Below are 24459 nucleotides of genomic sequence, written 5' to 3' on the forward strand. Positions count from 1 at the left end.
CTGGAAAGTAGAAAGAGAATTTGGTCTTCTGAGTTCCATTCATCAAAGAGTCGATTGGTCTCGGTATAGATACACGTAAAGTCTTCACACTATTAAAGAAAAAATTTGTTGCTTAGAGAGCGCGCATCCTGGTATACAAATCTATTTTTCTCTATTTATTATTATTGCATATTTTAAATGCAAAATAGATCCTAATTTTTTTCGCTGTAAATGTTAGAAACACTTCTATGTTAACTATCACATAAGAGCAAGTATATATAGGATATAATTTGGAGATTGGAGGTGGAAGAATACAAGAATAAGGTTAGTTATTTGGTGAAGGGGCTTGCAACTTGATTAGTGTAACTGATATCATCATCTATGATTGATCAAATATGAAATTACAGTGCATACCAGGGCCTTGCTTCCAGCTTGATACCTATCCTCTCTGTCTTTTAGCAGGCAGCAAGATAAGTCTACATTCTTCCTCTCTTGAAAGAACTTCCATGAGATGTGATGAGTTTCCAAGATATGATGAAGTGGGAGATTTTGACTTTTTCTTTGTTTTCTTTTGGTACAAGTGGCTATACGCAACATGCAATAGATAAAGTTTTTGATAATGTGAATTGATCATGCTAGATAATACTACATTGAATAGAGTTTTTATGGTGCTCTCAATAATTGATCCTATTAGTTTTTAACCAATCAAATTATATGTCATTTATTCATTAATTTAGCCTTTTCAAATTAATTCTTGATTATTATTTTTTAAAATTTCAATATTGCAACTTTTTAAAATTAGAAAATACGATTAAAAATATCTTTAGAAGTATGAATCCTAAAATCTTTTTAGTTACTTTCAACATTTTTTATATAAAAAAAAAATCTTTTGGGGTTTAGGGTTTAAAAATGTCTTATTATTGTTTCTTAAGCATAGGTTTTATAAGAAGTGTTAAAAGTGACTAAAAAGATTTTAGGGTTCAGACTTCTAAAATTATCTTTAATCATATTTTTTAATTTAAAAAAAGCTATAATTTTAAAAAATAATAATGAAGGACTAATTTGAAAAAACAAAAAAATAATTAATAAGATGACATGTAATTTAATTAGTTAAAAAAAAAATAATATCAAAACCCCTCAAATTATTGGGGACACCATAAAAACTCTCTACATTGAATCATGCAACAACAACCAAAAGTGTGAAGTTTTCATTGGCAAGGCCTAATAATCAGTGAAGGATATATAAATTTTAAGTAGTGGAGGCAATTTTTATATATGTTAGGAAGCGTTTGTTTCAAGTAATTAAGAAATGTTTTTGAAAATGTGGACTTGGAAACACTCTCGTGTTTGTTATAGTTTTGTAAAAATATTTTCAAGAATGATCGATTGATCCCAAGAATATCAAATGCAATATTAACGATACTTCGTATTCTCGTGATGAGAAGTTGAAATCTTTCATTTTTATGGGAATAAGAGTTATATTTTCTGCGATAACTACTTATTTCCACTTCTTTCTTCACATTTCTTATTTCACATTTACCTTGATTCTGCATAATATGAATCCTTCCTTGTTTTTGAACAGGTACATTGCTCGGCTAATTCTCCAAAGTCAACTTTCTCATCCTCTGATTTCGCCTCCATTGAGTTTTGCTCATGTTTCTAAACCCAAGAGCACCATAGTAAGCCATCTTTGCGAAATTGAACCCATATGGGTTGAGTGGTTTGATTTGGTTATTCATTTCATTATGTTGCACAGAACTTCCTACAATGTCAGGACCAAAAGTTTGCCATTTGAGCTGATTAAGAGCATTTGACTGCCTAATCCACTTGTTAGGAGGTACTTGAGCACTTGGCAAATAGGTAGTCCTTCCCTAGAAGTGACTGACTGGTTTCTAAACTTGCTTCACTAACATCTGGATAGGTTTCCCTTGTCTTGAATCGAAGACCCTTGAGAGGCTGACATATTTCTTCAAATCTCAAATGATTCAAAAGCCCTTCAACAGACCTGTCGAAAACTGCACTGCCACAAGGACACAACATGATGTCCCTGTCACAAACCTTCTTTTGAATCAGAAATTGGGCTAATGTGTCTCTAGCTCGAAGGAACACCCCTTCAACCTCATTCTCAAACTCATCGAAAGCTTTATTCATATTCTCCTTAGCAATTGGAGTCTTATCGTGCCTTGGGTTGACATGCTCAGTAATGTCGACCATCATGATTTGCACAGGTTCAATATCTACTTCCATGGGCTTTTCTTCAAACTTCAGACATCCATCTTTATTAGCATCCTGAAATGAATGCAATTGTTAGTCCATTGACCATATGTATGATGGAATTTACAATATTTTTTACCCTTCTTTTGTTCAGTAGTGGACAATTTGTGATCACCACTTAGAATAATTTGCTTATCTTTCAATAAAATGTCAAAAATATTATCCGCTTTAGATACATCAAAGCTATATGTTTTGTTATACATCTTATCTTTTACCTCGCCAGGTTTCAATAATTGACATACATAGGGAGGTCCAGTCTTTAATTCTACTAAGTTTATTTCACTTCCTTCGAATAAAACATCATAATCTTGATTCACATCGAATTCTTCTGTAGCATTGTTATAATTCACATCTACAAATGACACTTTATCATTGTTGGTTTACCAATTTCTTTCTGATAGAAAATTCAATGCCACTAGCAGCCATTGAAACCAAGTCATGCTCAGGAATTTGTGTGAAACATCTAACTTTTAATTGTCTAAATCTATTGAGATAATTATCTATAAATTTCACATTATACCTTTTCACATTCATCAAATCAATTAAACTAACTTTTGTTTCACCTCTAAAGAATTGTTTATGAAACATTCTTTCTAGTTGATGACTAATCATAAAAAAGATATAATAGTTGTTAAAATTATCTAATTTACATTTCTCCTCATATATATATATATATATATATATATATATAACACTAAAGAGTGCATGTGGGAGAGTGTGTATGGATAACAATTCTACTATTTCTTTAACTAGCATGTGCCTAATTTAAATGTTTCACTCAAATTTTAGTGATCTCAATAATCACTTAATTAATCAAATAATTTAAATAAAAAAATTTCATAAGGAAATTCATAAATACATGTGATATGTTAACCACTATATCGTTCTTAAAAAAAATAGCTACTAATATAAAATTAGTTAAATTTTTTATTTAAAGACTAAAAGTGAAAATTTGAAAAAATTCACAGACTAAAAATATAATTAACATTTGTCATTGCCTTGGTCGTCGGCATCATAGTTAATAATTAAGAACCTATCATTTAAGACATGTTTGATTACACTTCCTAAAAATAGTTTTTAGTATTTTGAAATTAAATAATTCATTTAACCACTCTCTTCCTTATGCTCTGCAATTAAGGATGAACACCCAAATTGACAATGAAAAGTAGAAGGCACTATTGTTTTAGTGTAATAAAATTAAAAAAAATATATAAAACTATGATTTGTCACTTGTTTTTGTCCAAAATTCAAAAAATCGTATGAATTAACTAATAACGTTAATATACTTAAGGGAACTAAATTGATAATAAGTAATTACGTTTAAGAACTAAAATAATGATATACAAACCTATTTTGAATTTATTGCTTTCAGATATTAATGTGACGACGCTTTACATTTTCGTAGACTATAATAGTGGTTTAGTACCGTTGCCATTAATAACCAATGTCTCTATATTTTATTTTATATTATATTTGATCCAGCTTTCAAACCTATTTGATCCAGCTTGCATACGACCAGGAACTTCTTCTCCTGCTTCTTTTTACTTGATCTAAAATCTTGGCGTGTTAAAATTTTGTCTATGTGTGGTGTAATTTGGTAGACAATTAGGTCAATATCCCTCAAGTTTTTTTTCTACTTCGGCACTTTGATAGCTCCGGCACCTCTCAATCATGAAGTAGTTATAGATTTTCAACTCCTCCCTGGAATAGAGCAACTAAATTTTTATCAGTCTTAACAGTTAGTTCTTCAAGTTTGTTTTTTGAAATAGTTCTCCAAATTAATTTTTTTTATTGAAAAATATTACTTTGCTAGTTTTGTTAAAAACATCACTGGGAGGAATTTGATCCCGCAACATTTTCTTTCTCTTTTTTTCCTTCACTTTTCTCCGATCAATGGATCAATCTTATATCTCTTAATTCTTAAAGTTAATTAGTAATTATAAATATATATATATATATATATATATATATATATATATATATATATATATATATATATCATATTAAATAAATTTGCATTTCAAATTGAAGTGTTGGCTCGTGATGAGCTCACAAAATGAAAAAAGAAATAACGGGATGAAATGTAATTTTGGGATATAGGCAATACATGAAATCCATTCCAATTATAGACCATTAGAGCTTTAGCTCAACATTCATTTATATATTTCTAGTACAACTTAACATATAGTATATCCGATTTCCCAGCATATGCCAAATACATAAATTTTAATCAGTCTAATGGCTACGGTAGTAGTTCCTTTTTTAGTAGTGAAAGCCACCCTCGATGTGTCCCCTGTTGCCACTACCATGGGCAAAATAAAGCATCCAAAGATCAAGGAGGAGAAGAAGAAAATCGATGAAGGGTTGGTTGCTGCAACCTCTTCGAAGGTCGAACCTCTTCCTCCATCTCTATGTGGCCCCTTTTTCTTAGTCTTGTCGGCGGGAGGGACAATATCCCTAGGAAAAGGGCACGGTGGTGGGAAAGGATCAGTGGGCCAAGCCTCTAAGGCGTTCCCAGCAGTGAGGCCAACTTCTTGGCACATATTGGCAAAATCAAGAGCGTCCATACCAAATGATAGGAGCATAGCTACAAATAAGGAAACAAACTAAGCAAGGTCGTTTTGTTAACTTGGTATGATAAAGGGAAAAGAAAACATACCTCTTAAGTCCTTAAAAAGATCCAAGAACTTGAAAAGTGAAACGAGGGGCTTAGCCAGCAGCCTCCAAGGTAGCTTACTCAAAAGGGTCGGGTTGTGTCGTTCCTGAATAGTTAAATATTCCTTAGGGTAGTTATCATGCCTCCTTGGCACCTACTACCAGTAAAAGGGAAATAAGGGTATTTTATTCATGTTATAAAAGTGACGATTACCCAAGTCAGGAAGGATAATCACCTTGAAAAACCCAACTTTAAAATTCTTATATGAAGAAGTAAACGGTCTAACCAAATGCCGACTATCAAAGACATCCATCGTGCCTTATCCATCGGACTGGTCATAAAATGGTGAAGGAATAGCCTAATCTTTGGTTCCATGCGAAAGAATCTACATAGTACTGGAACGCTTGCATAGTCGCCCACCCATTTGAGTCCAAATGTGAAGGAGCCACGTTCAATATTCAGAGGACACTCATAGTGAAATCATCAAAAGGGAGCTCCATGTTAAGATCGCAAAAGATGCCATCATAAATGTAGAAAAAGTCCCTTGTAGGTGGCATGTCAGCAACCAACTCCTTCCCTAAGAACACCCAATCCAGCCTCTTGTAAGCATCCATCTGAAAGCAACAAAGATGAATAGAGCTATTGTCCTTGTCCATCAATGAGCACACACTAACATATGATTAATGAAGTGAAGAAGGTTGACCTTATCATTATACAGGGAATAATAAGATTCAACCTCACCATCTACCCAAGAATACCCTAGGAGAGAAACCGGTGAACACCTCTTATGAACTGTTACAAGAAGCTTTGGTACTCGACCTCTCACCAGATGATACCTCTATGGCCTCGACAGGTTTTCTGTTGTCGACAACTGATCAAACACATTCGGGTTCACTAGAAGAAGAAGTCAAACTATTAGAGCTCCAAGTAAAACTTTAGGACGAGGTAGACACAACCTCATATCCAAACCCTTCCATTCGCACACCTAACCCTTCGGAATCACCAGAGTTGTCGGGCCTAAAACCCAAATACTTAACAGACAACAAATAGCATACTTATACTCGATACAAAGCAAGGATAATAATTCGAGGCAAAGTGACAAATGAACCAGAACTCCCATTTTTATACAGGGCCCATAAAGGTTCACAAGGCCCAAAAACCCTTTGGGTCCATCGAATACCAAGCGACACCTGGCTTCATGTGTGATAACGGTCCATTTTTATGACGAAATCCCAAAAGACGTAGTAATGAAACCTGATAAGTGTTAAATATGAGTTATTTTGATAATAAAAGTATATTGAAAATATCTTTAAAAATATTTATTTAGCAGTTATCTTTGACTTAAATATTAAGATTTGATATTTTTTTATTTATGACTTGCAAATATGAAAAGGAGAGATCTAAAGGGAAAAAGACTGAAAAAATATCTAATATATGAGGAAGTCTACTCCAACAACTATAAAAAGAGAGTCACGTCAAGGAAGAGAAATATGACCACAAGACCCCCTCTAGTAAGGATTTCATTTACTCCCTTTCTTCCATCCCTCTTATCCCATCAGTTCTTATACTCCATTCATTGAAAAGTCCTCAATGACCCTGAGTGGCTAAACCCCTGACAAGCCTAAAAGTCAAACGATGTATGATATACTCACTATTTATCTTGCATTATTCATCTTTTATATTCTGGTAGGGGTTAGACGTTCGGGAGAGGGTAACTTCTAAATAAGATTTAAATAAGGTATGCATGCATTGATTTTAGGGGTTAGACGCTCGGAAGAGGATAACTTCTAATATAACAAAAAGAAAGGATTTCATAAGAAAATCATTGCTAGGAATAGAATGATAATTTTATACCCATGCATTCTTGCAAACATCTAGAATTCATACTTCATGCATTTTATTTGTTGAGTCTTTGCAAAGAAATTTGAAAGATAAATAAATAAAATAGGTTTGTCATCGTAAGGAATTAGGGGCAAATAATTGAACAGATGTGGGTAGAATAAAGTCACCTAAATTGATAAAAAAAATCATAAACTCATACATCCTAGGCAAACAAGGCAGACCCGGTCTCAACCTTATCAAATTCTGATTTTATTTCTTTTATCTTCTATCTTTATCTTTTATTTTTTTTATCTTATCTTTTCTTATTTTTATCTTAATCTTTTATTTTACTTTTATTTTCTTATTTTCTTTATCTTCTATCTTTATAATCTTTTAATCTAAATCTTTTATTTTTTTCTTCTATTTTGATTTTTAAATCTTTACCTTATCTAATATATTTATTTATCTTTATTTTAAATTCTTTATCTATTGCTTTTAACTTGGGTTTGCATTAATCTAAGTACAAACAAAGTCTCTGTGGATTCAACACTCGGACTTCCGAGTACTTTACTACTTGTGACAAATTTGGTACACTTGCCAACGAGTTAACAAAACCCAAAGTGAAACATTTTGACTCCTCCATAACACTCATCAAAGCCCTTCTTGTTCACAATGTTTCGAGATGCTTGGGTGTCTTGTATACCATATAGGTATTTAGCCAATGTCAAATACCCATATTACTCCAGTAAAACCTTTGGAACACTTAAGCAAATCTTTTGATGGTGCCCGACATTCGATCTTGCCGAATACCTAAGGACTACAACTTTACAATCCTATAGGGCTTCCCCCTAAGAAGTATCAAGTATTCAGCCTAGCCAAATACCTAATACCTTTTATAGTATCAAGAACTCGACCTAGTTGAATACCTGATACCCTCCTACAATATCAGCACTTGGTCAACCCTAGTACATGATACCTCCTATAGTATCAGGTACTCGACTAGATACACGATACCCTTCTATATTATCAGGAACTTGGCAAGGCCGAGTACCTACTGCCCCTCATAATATCAAGTACTCAACCTAGTCGAATACCTGATACTCCTTAGGTAGTCGGTCCAATCAAATACCAAATATGCCTCATCCAACTTTTGACAGACCATTTAAAGAAAGATTACCTAGATTAAGTGTCATTAGGGATGGGATCATATCCTTAATGATAATTACAAGCACATTCCCAAAAGAGACAACCTTGGAAAAAATCCCACAAGTCTAAGGCTGACTATGGTATGTATAAATATAGCTCTATGAATATCAAGGTACGACACTATTGATTCTCATTTATTATCCTCATTTATTACTCTCAACCGAGACTTGAACGTTAGAGTATCTTTTACAGATATCTCATCTTTCGGCTTGTCGAATATTTTCTGGATAAGGAAGATCGTCCAGAAAATGTGAGCAAGGAAGAAAGTTACATGTTTACCCTTTTGCATGTACACCATGTATATCAAATTTAATTTCAATGGTGTCAATGAATTTCGTTACTCGATGGCTGGCCAAGTTCTAGGAGAACTTGTTAACAATCTTGCAAAATTTGTATGGAGTTATAAGGTAAATTAGGTGGTTAAGGAAAAAGGTCATTAGTTGGTTCTTCCGCCAACAAAACAAACTAATAATTAATAATTAAGATTTACCAATAAAAAAAATCTTGCAAAACTCGTCATGATTGATGCCCATCAGATGAGAATGATTAAGTAAGATTATTTTATTTCATTAAAATGCATAAATTTAAGCATGCCCTGATGCACGGTTAATATTAAATACATGTTGTGTATACTACTCACTTGTGAAGCCAATATGACATAAGAGGAGGTATAGGATATAATACGGAGATTGGAGATGTGGAAGAATACAAGAATAAGGTTCGTAATTTGGTGAGGGAGGTTTGCAACTTGATTAGTACTAGTGTAGCTGATATCATCATACCAGGGCCATGCTGCCAGCTTGATGCCTATCCCCTCGGTCGTTTAAGCAACCAAAATAAGTCTACGTTATTGCTCTATTGAAAGAACTTCCGTGAGATGTGGTCAGTTTCCAAGATATGATGAAGTGAGGGGTTTTGACTTTTTCTTTGTTTTGTTTTGTCTTTTTTTGTACAAGGGGATATATGCAACATGCAATTAGATAAAGTCTTTGATAATGTGGATTGATCATGCTAGATAACAATACATTGAATCATGCAACAGCAACCGAAAGTGTGTAGTTTTCATTGGCAAGGCCTAATAGTCAATGAAGGATATAGAAATTTTAAGTCGTGGAGGCAATTTTTATATGTGTTAGAAAGTATTTGATTCAAGTAATCAGGAAAGGTTTTTGGAAATGTGAACTTGGAAATACTGTCATGTTTGTTATAAGTTTTGTAAAATTATTTTTAAGAATGATTTTCAAGAATATAAAATGCACATATTTACTTACGTTATTTACACATATTTACGTTATTTCGTATCTCCATGATGAGAGGTTGAAATCTTTCATTTCTATGGGAATAAGAATTATATTTTCTACAATAACTAACTATTTTCACTCTTTTCTTCACATTTCTTATTTCACATTTATTTTTTATCAAATTTTTTAGTTAAATAAATTTTGTTTTTTTTCTTCTAAAATTCCTTATGACAACCAAATACATATTTATGAAAATAATATCCCAAACATAATATTTCTAGGAATACGATTTTTGGAAATACAATTTTATAACTCGAAACTAATGTCTCCTTAACTACTATCTTTGTTTGTATATTATAAATGATGAGTTTTTATTTATAGAATTAATATTTAAAGAATAGTTAAATAATTTTTAATTAATATTATAATTAAAATTGGTAATGAATAAATATATAAATCATATTTTGGATTTACAGTGAATAATTTAAATTTTGTTAATAAGTTTATTTTTTTAACTATTTAATAATTTATTTAAGAATTATTGAAATTTAATTTAAATTAAAATGTAGATGAAAGAGAATAAATTGAAATGGATAGATGGTTAAAAAAAATCAAGTATATAGGCAGGGTAGATTTAGAGATGCATCAAAGGGGGAGCTGAATTTTATTTTTTTCGCATAGCTATTTAAATATTAAAATTTTAATAAATAATAAATTCACAAAAACTATTTACTATTAATTTTATATATAAAATTAGAAATAAGATATATTACAAGTTAAAAAATTATCAAATCAACAAGTATTTTCTTATTATTTTATCCTATTAATATTTCTTTAATTAAATTTTTTACTTTTTCTTCTTATATATATAAAGAATGATAAATAGCCAAATTCGTCCTTCAAAGTATTAGACACTAAAAAATTAGTTTCTAGAAGATGAAAATTTTAAATTTAGTTATTCTTGAATGTACAAAAAATATAACAAAATAATCCTATAGAAAATTTAATGACAAATTGATTTCTAAACTTTACAATTTAATATTAAATTAGTACTTAAAAATTCAACTTATTGTTAAATTGATTCTTAAATATTACAACTTAATAACAATATATATGATCTCACAAATTTAATGACATGATTAAATTGTTGAAATTTTATCATATTCAATATTAAATTTGTATTTTTATCTTTCATAAATTAATTTATTGTCGCATGATAATTTTGAGAGGACAAATTTAATTATTTGTTTATTTTTTAAGATTAAGAAAGGGCTGAGGAAGGGGGATAGAGCCCTGCCCCCCTTCCTTCCATATCTGTATATAGATAAAATCAAAAGAAAAATAGTTTGAAATGGGTGAGATTGAGAAATTTCTTTGACTAAATAATTATATAAATTAAATAATATGTAAATGCATATCCAAAAGAAAGAATTAAAATACAAAATATTATAAATCTCTAATTGAGAGAATGAAAGTAATGACACTTTATATAACTTACTGGGAATAATACTCATATTATAAATTATTTTTAATGAAATTAAGGGAAGCTAAAACTAAACAGACTTACATATCGGAAGCATTCATGCATGGGTATACAGTTAGTGGATTAATTCAATTAGCCACGCCCTCAAATATAAATTAAGCCATTAAAAAGGGCGATTTCAATTTGCTGAACATAATGACGCCTATTAATTACTAGAGTCCCACAAGAAAATAAATGTAGACTATATAGTTACCATCCTAAAATCCACAAGACCTTAACTTTTAAAGCATGAAGCTTAAACACAACGTTTAAACACCGGTGATGATGTACCCCACTAGGTTGGCAACAATTCATATCACCTTCAACGACTAATATATATGTAGTAGTAGAAAAACACCAACGATTACTTTAGGCTGTGTACAAATTAATGATGATTGATTTATGTCATTACGCTATAATCATTTTCTTATATCTTTTTGTGCTTATTAGTTTCTGTTACGAATATGGTTCAATTCTTCACAAGTCCGTTCATAGCTGACAGCAGCCCCTGGCATAATTTAGAAAAACCAGTTGCATTTTTAATGGCTGCACTGAGAAACTAGTTCATTACTAATATCAATTTTTTATTTTATTTTGTGGGGTACATGATATGTAATACTATCATTTATCGTTTATATATACAACACTATAGGACGACATGCCATCAAGTTGAACATGTATTAAAGGAAATATTTAAAAGAAAGAACGAAAAAAAACACCATAGACTGATTCTTAGTACGTAACGTGGGCCCTTATGCCAAGTAGTTGATGGGATAACGCTTTAAATTATGTTGAAATTATATTAGGCATACGTTGTACACAATACAAATTGATCATCTAGTTGGTGGCACTCTTCCATGTGTGCATGCATTACAATAACTTGACTATTCTTACAATACGTGTACATTATTTTTCATCATTGATAAGCTATATCTTATTTTTCATTTTCTTCAATTGACATTTTTTTGTCGTTTTCAGTTTATTAAGATTGGACTAAAAGTTTAAAAAATATATTTTTAAAGAAAATAAAATCAGCCTTGCGTTAATACTTTTACCAATTAATATTTCAAACTCTATTTCTTTACACATGTTTTAATAATTGAGAATACGGTATAGAACATTATAGTGTTTGATAATACATGTATTAATTTTAATTAACTCAAATGATATTTAAATCATTATACAAGTTAAAATCATAGATAAAAAACCTGATATGTTCGATACAAATAGATAATAATAAAAATGACTAATATTTATTAAAAAATGACTAATATGATATAATATAATTAATAGATAACTCCCTCTCTTAAATTAATATGCAATCAAAGGTTTTAATTCCTGGGTCATGCCTTTGAAAAGACATAAATATATTGTAAGAGCTAGATTAACTCCTTAAAAGATGTTAATATTTTAAGAAATTAGTCATTATACCCTAGTGTGAGATATCAATCAAAGTTTTTAAAAAAAGTAAGATCAATTCCGTAAGGAATATTGTGACATAAATAATGTTGTTATAATATATAAATATATGAATTTTTTGATAATGGGATATATGTATATAGTGTCTATAAAGAGTCAAACGTACATCTAAATAAATCATTAAATCATGTTAATGATCATATATGTGTGTACACAATTATAATTTTGACAATTATCATATTATTCTATGATTTTTGATATGATAATTTTTTTTTTAAATCTACCATTGATTCAAAAATTCTTTTCACATAGATTACATGTGCCAAATTTCATATTAATCTAAAATCATTTGTTATCTCATTCATATAAATATTTTAAAATATACTAAAGCGTAGATCATTTGATTAATTTTTTATTATTTAATTTTAGCAAAACTTAACACAAATAATCTTGGTAATATGTAGATATAATTTAACAATTGGATCAATAAAGATGACATTCTATATCAAGTTATAAAAATTATGTAACAGTTGTCAAAATTACATCAGTATAATTTGATTATTTTTATATATATTATTGAAAGTTGAATTTTTTTATATATATTTATATTCATTATAATAATTTAGTAAATATATGTACACTTCGTAGTTAACAATCTTATGTATCGCTTGAACAACTTAATACAGTTTTTTTTTTTTTTTACCAAGGTTAAGTACTTAGATAAAAGTCGAAGATGCCATGGTGTTGCAACATGGATGACTAGTTATATACATACGATTTTTAATTGCAAGACAAGATATGCTCTATTTTTCAAAGCTATCAACAGTTCTTTCAAATCTAAATTAGAAGAGAAGAATGGCAAGACCTAGACTTTTCAGGAAGGGGTTAAAAAAATTATTTTATTGATATTTTTAGAATATTTCTATTTTGACACAAACAAGAAGGAATAGGAATTGAATTCTAGGTAAACACAAAAAATCCCCCCTAAAATACCTTTTCCATATTTAAATTGATTTTGTTTCAAATTATCTAACTATTTAAATATTTATTTTATGTTTAGTAGTGAATGTAATTTTATTGTATTTTACAATCGAAATTTCTATAATAGAAGTCTCTATTATAGAAAAGCGAAATCTGAAAAAAAACAGTGTTAGTAGAAAATAAGGAATGATTATTAAGTAGGTAAACATAGACATCATGTATATTATAATTCAAATTTCTTGTAAAGAAATGGTCAAGGAGGTGTATATATACGCCGTCTACAAGGGGACTGCAGCAATGAAGTGTGATCGATCATCAAGCCTAATAGAGGGCTAATCCTTCACTTGTTTGTTTTGTGGTGTATTATTACATTTTGCACCATGCCTTCTCTCTTCGCTAGAAACCAGAGGTTCTCATTGGCTACTCTCCTGCTTCTTCTGGAACTATTGACAGGAAACCTTCGCATGGCAGGTGGGTCTCTCTTGGATACTTTTGCATCCATTCCCTCCTTTATTATCGCCATTGATCATAAGTTCGATGGTAGATATTAATATTACAACATATTTCATGTCCATAAAAATAAAATACCATTTTCAATCTGGACGTTCAAGATTTTTTTTCTTCTTCAAATGATCACTTTTCTGTAGAGTTGTTGAAATTGACTTTGCTCGTCTACAAACCATCGAGTGGGGTCGAGCATTTATATAATAAGCTCAAAGCATATCAGGTTAATTTGGTTAGGCTAGATAGGTCAGACTGAACCTAAAAAATTGAGGCTCAAAAACTACTAGACCTATTTGGCTGCTTGGTGTCATTTTATTATTTTTCTTTGTAAAATTTAAATAAAATTTAAGTTAAAAAAATAAAAGGGTCAATTTGGTTCAAGCAAGGCAACAAAAGTGTGGCCCGTGAGAGATTTGGGTACTAGCCCGTCTTGGCTCGCATTTCACATCTTGATCTAGTCTAATCCGTTTTGATAGTTCTAATTTTAAAATTCAAGCTAACAAAAAAAAATTAATCATTGGTTTAGAATAAGTTTCACCATATTTATTTAGTGTTATCTACCAATTCTCCATATGTATGTGATATGCCTTAAATATAACACACGCTTGTAGTTTTTTAACTTCATAAACATAATTTCTTTTTTTTTTCCTAGCAGATGCTCAAATTGGTGTGTGTTATGGCATGCTGGGCAACAATCTACCGTCAGCAAACGATGTTATAGGTCTTTATAGATCAAATAACATAAAGAGAATGAGACTCTATGATCCTAATCAAGCTGCTCTAGAAGCACTTAGAAATTCTGGCATTGAACTCATTCTTGGGGTGCCAAACTCTGACCTTCAAGGCCTTGCCACCAATCCTGACACTTCTCGTCAATGGGTGCAAAAAAACGTGTTGAACTTTTGGCCTAGTGTCAAAATCAAGTACGTGGCAGTTGGAAATGAAGTGAGTCCCGTTGGAGGCTCTTCTTCGGTAGCCCAATATGTTCTACCTGCCATCCAAAATGTATACCAAGCAATAAGAGCTCAAGGCCTTCATGATCAAATCAAGGTTTCAACATCTATTGACATGACCCTAATAGGAAACTCTTTCCCTCCATCGCAAGGTTCCTTCAGGGGTGATGTGAGATCATACCTAGATCCCATAATTGGGTACTTGGTATATGCAAATGCACCATTACTAGTCAATGTGTACCCTTATTTTAGTTACACTGGTAACCCCCGTGACATATCACTTCCCTATGCTCTTTTCACAGCACCAAATGTTGTGGTATGGGATGGTCAATATGGGTACCAAAATTTGTTTGATGCTATGTTGGATTCAGTACATGCAGCCATTGATAACACTAAGATTGGTTATGTGGAGGTTGTTGTATCCGAGAGTGGGTGGCCATCAGATGGAGGATTTGCTGCCACTTATGACAACGCACGCGTGTACTTAGACAATTTGGTTCGTCGTGCTAATAGAGGAAGCCCAAGAAGGCCTTCGAAGCCCACTGAGACTTATATATTTGCCATGTTCGATGAAAATCAAAAAAATCCAGAGATAGAGAAACATTTTGGGCTCTTCAATCCCAACAAACAAAAAAAATACCCATTTGGGTTTGGAGGAAAGAGGCTAGGGAAAGTTGTTATTGACGACTTCAATGCAACAACTTCCATTAAGAGTGATGTGTAAGGTTGGAATCCTACTCCTCAAAATCTCTGTTATTCCACCCATAAAATAAGAGAGAATATGTTGTTTGTGTGAAATATGTATATATCCTTCAGTCTTGGATGAATAAAATTTGTGAAAAGTTGATAAAGATGAAGCTATATAATATGAGACATTCTCTCCTATTTTATCTAAATTTTATTTCATTGTTGATTTTTAATCATAATCTCAAAATTATACTATATCATACAAATTACTCCTTTTGAGTTGTTGATCAAATAAATTTTAATTAATTAAATTATTAATAAAATATGACACAACAATTAAAAACTATCAATAACCTAATCTAATAAAAAAGTATGAGTCTTGTTAATAAGTGTTTCTAGGAGACCGGTTAAAAAATTAAAAAATATTTTTTTTTTATTATTAATAGTGTTGGAGCCGAATTGAAATCATAGTAAAAATATATTAATAACACTTTTTAATGTAATAAAAAAAATATTTTTCTATTTTATAACCGGTATCGTTAAAAGTGTATTTGGAGAGTTTGGACATATGGATTTGGGCTTGGGAGAACAGAAAATGTTTTGGGCTTCGGCCTGTTGTATAGTGTGCACCGGATAGAAAAAGATTGGACTTATGGGAGGCAGCAGGAAACAATTGTGGGAGTTCAGAAGGCAATATTCAAGATGGAGCATGGTTGGACTTAACACCACAAAAAGAGAAAGGATAAAGTGAGAAAACTTTTCATAAAAACCCAGAAAGAATCCGTGATATGGTGATGGCTTCGGTGAACCAGTTTTATTTACGGTGAGATTTATTGAATCCTTATAGTTGTATCCTACAGTCTCTACATAGGATTCCTCCTCGGCCCTTTTTCTAACAACAGGCCAAAGCCCAAAACATTTTCTGTTCTCCCAAGCCCAAATCCGTATGTCCGAACTCTCCAAATAGAGTCCATTTTCACCGTGGATCTCTTTTTTCCCCTCTGAGCACGATGACAACATTCAGAGTAATTGTTAATCTTAATTAGATAGCATTAAATAATTAATTATTCTTTATTGTGTGCAATGTTGCATACGTATCGCATAATCTATCTCTACCTATTAATCCATGCAATAATCTCGAACTGAATATGAGCAACGAGGTATTACTGTATTGAGAAAGTGCGAAATAGAGATTCAATTTTTTTCAACAAATTAAAAAACACCACAAACTTCATACAAAAGGACTTATGTGGGTTTTTGGTACAAGAAAGTAAATTTACTAAGTATTGCACTTGTTATTATCACAAGAAAGTAAATACAAATTGAGTGAGTGAAGGTACTAGGTAAATGTAATGCTTTGTTGGTCGAAGCAAGCACAAAATCAATGATTCAACCACATGAACCAGTGTAAATAATATTAAACAATTATGATATAGTGCAGTGCTAAGCTTTAACTAGGAACCTTCATTGATAGCGAGTTTGATTCCAAGTAATGGCAATAATTAGTATTTCCGATCCAATAAGAAACTCGATCTAGTAAAAAATACTGTTTCTGATCCAATTACTAGCAGTATTGATGAGGAGAGCGTCGAGGCGGGGAAAGAACGATCAGAGAATGTGGTAACCACCGTGAGAATCAGAAACCCTATACTTCTTGAGTGTGTCGATGTGGTTCTTGCATTGCATGTGCATTCATGCACGTCGATGAGCGTGAAAGTTGCATCCTCACTCTAATTTCAGTCCTTGCACCATGTGATGGGGCGTGTACTCTAGCTAGATTGATTCCTTGTGTGAATGGATAAACAAATAGAACATGTGAATGGAGATAGAAGTGGAGAACGTAAGCAATGGAGAACACATGAAAATGTTGTTACTCTTCTCTACGAAACCTAATTGCGTACGAGGTGGAAACAGACCGTGACTTACGTCTGGAGGGGGCAATTTTAATCATTGTTAATGGCTGCTTTCCATTAATTGCTAGTCTTTCTCATTCAACGAATTATTTTTTTTGGTACAATCATTCTACAAAGTAATTAATATCGTATCACTCGATCGAAGGATACCTTTTAATTTGTTTATGCGTGCATTTTATTAGTTCTGTTACGAACATGTTCAATTCTTCAAATTCACTGCTGTGCATGCAGCAGCCACTAGCTTCATTTAGTAAAGTGATGAATTGCATTTTTAAATGGCTGCAATGGGAAACTAATATCAATATCTTATTTTATTTATTAGTTTTGTGGTGTACATGATGTATAACAATATAGTACGTACATGCCATACTATACAAGTTTTCCCCTAGTTTCAACTTTAAATGGGAGCCCTTACTGCCAATATTAAGCATACATTGTTCATATATATTGATCATCTAACTTGTGGCACTCTTCCAGCTGCTTGCATTAATTAATGACTTGACTTGACTAAAACGTTATGAAAAGACCTGAATTCTACTAGGACAAAAAATATAAAATGGGCATATTTTTAATTTTTGTTTATATATTTCTTTCTTCAAACTAAATATTTTATTTTATTCGTTTCTTCATCCAAATTAATTTAATTTTTGTTTGATGAAAATAATTGATATAATACTAACTCCTACACAAATCAAATTATAATTATTTGTTGCAAATAAATTTATTTATTTTTTACATGTTTCTCTTTTTTCACTAAATATATAGTTTAACTAAAGAAATTTATATTTTTCTATGTGGCTAGTAATTTCGTTATGTATGCATTGTTAGTAATGTGTTTATATGTTTTGTTCTACAATTGTGTGTTGTGCTAATTTTGTTTAATGGTATACTATTTTTATATACTTATATTTATTTATGCATGTGAACGGTGATTTTTATAAGATTTTATCATGCTTTAATATATATATATATATATATATATATATATATATATATATATATATATATATATATATATATATATATATATATAATATTTTAATTGTAACACTTGAATTGATACTTTAAACCAGTTTTGATATTATTAAATATTTTAGTTGTTAAAATCATGGATAGAAATATGGTCTTTTGCTTTGTGTGTGTGTCTTAGTTTTTTTCAAATTCATGATACTTAAAATTTCTTTTTAAAAAAATAAAAATAGATAAATTAACTAGTATTTTTATTTATAACATTGAACACTAATATCAGTATATTAAGGTTAGAATATTAGTTTCTTTTTTGTATTTTTTTTATATTCACTTTGATAGTTTATTTTTTAAATTTGATTTAATTTGTTCCTTCCAAAATAATTATTATCTTCTCTTTTGAGACAAAACATTGACTTTGTTTTAATTTTACTGAATGAAACTTTTCCTATTAAATTCTTTAACATAAAAACTATGACACCCAATTATATTTTTGAACTAATGATAATAAAAATTAGATAAAAAATTAATCTACCAAACACCAAGAAAAATGAGTTTTTGTTCTCAAGAATGTTATAAGGTTTTCAAAGGTTAATTACTTACATATAGTTCAAAGATACCACGGTGTTGCGACCTGAATTTTTTTTTTTTAAAAAAAAAAAAACTAGTTATATTCATACAATTTTTAATAGGTTTAATCATAGTTTGGTACTCATGATAATTAATTTAATTTATACGCCATTTTATAGTTCTCCTGCTTTGAAAAGAATTTTTTTTTTCCTATATATGTTTTCTTTTTTCTATTTGACAATTCTTTTAAATCAAAATTAAAAGATTTTTTAACGAAGATTAATAATCAATAAAATTAATAGATGTTTGATATCAATAAAGTGATAAAAGAAAATTAAAAGAGAAAAATGACACAAGACCAACTTTTCATGGTGAACAGATAATAGAAGATACGGATTGATTAATATTATGTGCGTAAACATAGGCGTCAGGATATTATTAATATTTAGATTATTATAATTCAAATTGCTTGTAAGATATGCATGGTCAAGGAGCTGTATACACTATATAAGGGGAGTGCAAGAATGGAGTGTGATCATCAATTCGGTGCCTTTTCGGCTGAATTGTTTTGCATTGTGGTGTGTTACTTTTTGCACCATGGCTTCTCTCTTCGCCAGAACCAAGTGGTTCTCGTTGCCTACTCTCCTGCTTCTTCTGGAGCTATTCACAATAAACCTTAGCACTGCAGGTCGGTCTCTTTGTTACTTGTGTGTCCATTCCATTGATAAGTTCGTTGGTAGATCGGTATATAATATATAAAATACCATTTTCAATCTTAATTAGTGACCGTTCAGGAATTACATTTTTCAAATGGTCACTTTTCTGAAAAGATCTTTTAGGATAAGATAACAAAAATAAATTGTTAATCATTTCTTTAAAATAAGCTTCACCACATTTATTTAGTGTTACCCATCAACTTCACCACAAGTATATATTACTGAGAATATATCTTCTGAAGTTATTTTACCAGTACTGCATGTGATTTTCGCTCATCAATAATTTTTACCACAATACAGTATTTTCTTGTTTTAAAGTTGAGGTTTGAAAAAATAAATGGTGAGATCATGACTGTGTCAAGTTCTTTTTCCATTGAAGAGATTCATTACTTATATTGCTTAATATGCCTTAATTATAACATATGCTAGCAATAGTTTAATTTCAATTCATAGATTTTTTTTTTTTTTTTGGCTATTAGATGCTCAAATTGGGGTGTGTTATGGCATGATTGGCGACAATCTACCACCGGCAAACGAAGTTGTACGTAAGTCTATACAAATCAAACAACATAATGAGAATGAGAATCTATAATCCCGATATATATATCAAGCTGCTTTACAAGCACTTAGAAATTCGGGCATTGAGCTTACTCTTGGGGTGCTCCAGCAAGACCTTCAAGGCCTTGCCACCAATGCCTCCATTGCTCAACAATGGGTGCAAAGTAACGTGTTGAACTTTTGGCCTAGTGTCAAAATCAAGTACGTGGTAGTTGGCAATGAAATTGATCCTGTTGGAAGTTCTTCTCAGTTTGCCCAATATGTTCTACCTGCAATCCAAAACACATACCAAGCTATAAGGGCTCAAGGCCTTCATGATCTAATCAAGGTTACAACAGCTATTAGCATGGACCTATTAGGAAACTCCTATACCCCATCACAAAACTACTTCAAGCCTGATGTGAGGTCATACATAGACCCCATAATTGGGTACTTGGTATATGCAAATGCACCTTTACTAGCCAATGTGTTACCTTATTTTAGTTACGCTAATAACTCTATTGACATATCAGTTTCCTATGCTCTTTTCAACAAATGTTGTGGTTTGGGATGGTCAATATGGGTACCAAAATTTGTTTGATGCTACGTTGGATGCAGTGCTTGTTGCAATTGATAACACAGGGATTGGTTATGTGGAGGTAGTTGTATCCGAGAGTGGATGACCCTCAGATGGAGGGTTTGCTGCCACTTATGACAACACGCGCGTCTATCTGAAAAATCTGATTCTTCATGCTAAAAGAGGTAATTCAAGAAGGCCTTCAAAGCCCACAAAGATTTATATATTTGTCATGTTCGATGAAAATCTAAAGACTCCTGAGATACAGAAACATTTTGGACTACTTTTTCCTAACAAAACAAAGAAGTATCCATTTGGATTTAATTAGTGGGTAAAGGAAGAAGGAAGTTGTTATGGATGCCTTCAATGTAATTCTACCCCTCAAAGTCTTTGTTATTCCACCCACAAAATGAGAGGATATATATGTTATTTGTTTGAAATATTTATCCATCCTTTTGATGAAAAAAAAAAGCATTAGAAAGTTGTTTAAGATGAAATTATATAATATGAGGCACTCTCCTCTATTTATCTTAATTATCTAAATTTTATTGCATTATCCATTATTATTTATAATCTTCAAACTATAATAAACCCTATAAATTTATTTCTTTTAAGCTGATCGTATAATTTTTCAATGAAATACAATTAAAAATAATGAAATTATTAATAAAATATGACGCATAATAATTTAAAAGTATAATCGGAGTTAATAAGATAGTATGGATCTTGTTAATCAAAATTTTTAGGTACCGGTTAAAAAGTACCAAAATTCTGTTAAAAATACATTAGAAACACTTTTTAATTAAAAAAAAGTTTTTGTTCTCAAAAAATTATTAAAAAAACAGTTTTTATTCGTTGACCAGCATCTTTAAAATACTCATTAAACATTTACTTGAAAGAATAAATTAATGACTTGTTATTCTTTTGGGCATAAATTATTGGAGGATCAAAGTGGTTAGCATAGCCCATTAAGTATTTCAATCATAAAAGTGTTTATGCCTTTTTAGCATCTTGCCATATAAAAACTTATGGTACAAGGTAGTTTAACTATGTTTACAATTTTATCTATTACATTAAATTAGTTTTCTTATTTTTTAATTCATTAATTATTTGAGTCTTCTTATATTTCAAAATATACTATCTTAATATTCTGATTTTAACCATTGATTATTTGTTGACCGTTAAATTTTAAACGTTAACTAAACTAAAAAGTTGATCAATATTTTATTAAAAAATAAAAATTTAAAAAAATACTTAAGAAATGACTAGAAAATGATCTTTAGAGTAAGAAACACACTTTTTTGTATCACTACGCTCAAGTATTTATTTGAATATTTTGTGCAAAATATAATATTAATATAAGTTTTATATGAAAATAGTTCAAAATTCAAATTTTATTCCTTTTTAATTTATTCCATTTTTATAATATTATCTTTTAAAATATTTATGTATGTAATTTATTAAAATTATTTTTTATCTATATAATAAATAACATGAATATTTTAATATAGATAAAAAATATTATCATTAAATCACAAGCATTATTTTAAAAGGTAAATATAATATATAAAATAAAAATAAAACTTATATAAATATACATATTCAAATTTATGTGAAAATTGAATTTAATATTATATGTTATATTTGAAAATATAATATATATATATATATATATATAATTATAAAAATATAATAAATTAAAAAGGAAGAAAATTTGAATTTTAAACTATTTTTGTATAAAACTTATATTAATACTATATTTTATATCAAATATTTAAATGAACCCTTGTAGTGATAAAAAAGTATCTTCTTTACTTTAAGAATTATGGTTATAGTTTTTTCTTAATCAATTTTTTAAGTTATTACTTTAATGTATTTTAAAATATAAAAATACTCAGACATGAATTAAAAAACAAAAATACGATATACTATAATAAACAAAATAAGAAAACAGATTTAAGAATTAAGTCTTATAATTTAAACATTCAACACGATAAGATTTTGAATGTCCCTATAGTTGCTTCCATTCTCAATACATCAATCCTCGATCTAACCGAGAAGGGGGTTCATAGGATTAATCATCTGAGAAATGGCACCGTGATTTTGAACGTTGATGGAAGTAGAGCCTTAGTAACCCTAGAAGATTGGGTTTAGGGTTTTTCAAAGTTCATATGGAGATTGGATAGCTGGTTTCGACAAATTGCCCCCTTTGGGGCACTTTTAAAAACTTTTTCCCCATATGGGGTTATTTGCAAACATTTTCCGCCAGGGGGCTGTTTTGCACGTAAATTACATGCAAGCCCAAAGCAAACCGCCAGTCAAACTGGCGAGTTCACTGACAGTGAAGAAGCTGCCATCCCCATTGGCGATTTCGCCATGCATGGGGGAACCGCCAGTCAGACTGGCGAGTTCGTGGCAGGAGAAGGCAGAGGGCCAGGCTACGTTGTAGGGCTACGTCACAGGGGTGCAAGTGAACGTTGCAGGGATGCAAGAATCGTCATTGGTGCTGGCGGGTTGCAGGAAGAACTCGCCAGTTTGATTGGCGAGTTGAAGTTCACAAAAATTTTTATAAAGCGCAACGCGAGGCTCCCATATGCATGCATTCCTTTCTTCTGTTTGTATCTCCTTCACTGCATTCGTTTCTTCTCTTGATTCCTGCTTCCATTGCATTCTTTCTTCTCTTGCTACTACGTGTTCTTGGTAAGTATTTTGTTAACTGAAAATTTTAAATTTTTTTGTGTTATATATATGTTAAGTTAAGTTTAATTGATATATTAATTTTAATTGAGAAATTTTTTATGTGTTCTAGGTGAAGTTTTTAATCCTACTTGCGTTGTCCTACACTACACTGTGTGGTTGTTATTCTTAATACGTGCTTTGGGTTGCTATTCTTAATACGCGCTTTGGGTAAGTTAATCTTTTTTAATCCTGTTTGCCCTATACTTTTGTGTTATATATACATGTGTTAAATTAATTTAGTTGACATATTAATATTATTTAGGTTAGGTTAGGTTTATGTTAGGTTAGTTTTAGTTGATTTATAAATATTATTTTAAGAATATTAGTTAGGTTAGTATACATATGTTAAGTTAGTATTAATTGTGCTTTCGGTTAGTTTTTGATAATATTATTTTGTTTAGATTTTGTAAATTAGTATGGTATTATTTGTTTTATATATGTGTAGATTTTGGTTAGTATACATATGTTACATTTGTTTAGCTTAGGTGATAATTTCAAATTTTAAGTAGTACCTTAAAATAATAAAATGATTTGTGTTATATGTGTATGTTATAATTTTAGTTGGTATCTAATTATTTGTGTTATAGCGTATATTAGTTGTAGTTAATTTGTTAATATGAATTTGTTGAAGTTTTTTAAATTGGTATGTTATTATTATTTGGTTCAGATTTTTTAGATTTGTATGGTATTATTTATGTTATATATATGGTATGTTAGGTTTAGTTAAAATGTTAATATTATTTAGTTTACTTATTTTTTTTATTGGAATATATGATACGTTGTTAATTATATATATATATATATATATATATATATATATATATATATATATATTTTAAATTTTTGTTTCCATAGTATTTTTTGGATTTATTTTAATTTATTTGTATAATATATGTAATTTAATTTAAATTTTATTAATCGGAAAAAAATTGGTAATTTATTTAAATATTTGTATGTATTTAAATTTTTAATTTTGTTATTTGTATAGTATTTTAGTTAGTATTTTATGTAATATAATTTATAATTTAGTTATAATGTTAATATTATTTACTTATTTTTTTATTGGAATATATGTTGTTAATTATATATATATATATATTGTTTAAATTTTTGTTTCCATGGTATTTTTTTATTTATTTTAATTTATTTGTGTAATATATGTAATTTAATTTAAATTTTATTAATTGGAAAAAAAATT

General features: G+C 30.0%; 1 protein-coding gene and 1 pseudogene across 1 annotated transcript; both read left to right on the plus strand.

The window, feature by feature from the left end:
- Nucleotides 1-13355: 13355 nt before the first annotated feature.
- 100801599 (glucan endo-1,3-beta-glucosidase) lies at nt 13356-15407 on the plus strand. Its single transcript, XM_006597642.4, has 2 exons — nt 13356-13570; nt 14259-15407. The coding sequence occupies exons 1-2, from the start codon at nt 13480-13482 to the stop codon at nt 15278-15280; spliced, it is 1113 nt and encodes a 370-aa protein (XP_006597705.1). The 5' UTR covers nt 13356-13479; the 3' UTR covers nt 15281-15407.
- Nucleotides 15408-19289: 3882 nt separating this feature from the next.
- Nucleotides 19290-20906, plus strand: LOC100818127 (glucan endo-1,3-beta-glucosidase, basic isoform-like; annotated as a pseudogene).
- Nucleotides 20907-24459: the final 3553 nt, after the last annotated feature.

Source organism: Glycine max, chromosome 15 (assembly GCF_000004515.6).
Source record: "Glycine max cultivar Williams 82 chromosome 15, Glycine_max_v4.0, whole genome shotgun sequence".
Classification (NCBI taxonomy): Eukaryota; Viridiplantae; Streptophyta; class Magnoliopsida; order Fabales; family Fabaceae; genus Glycine; species Glycine max.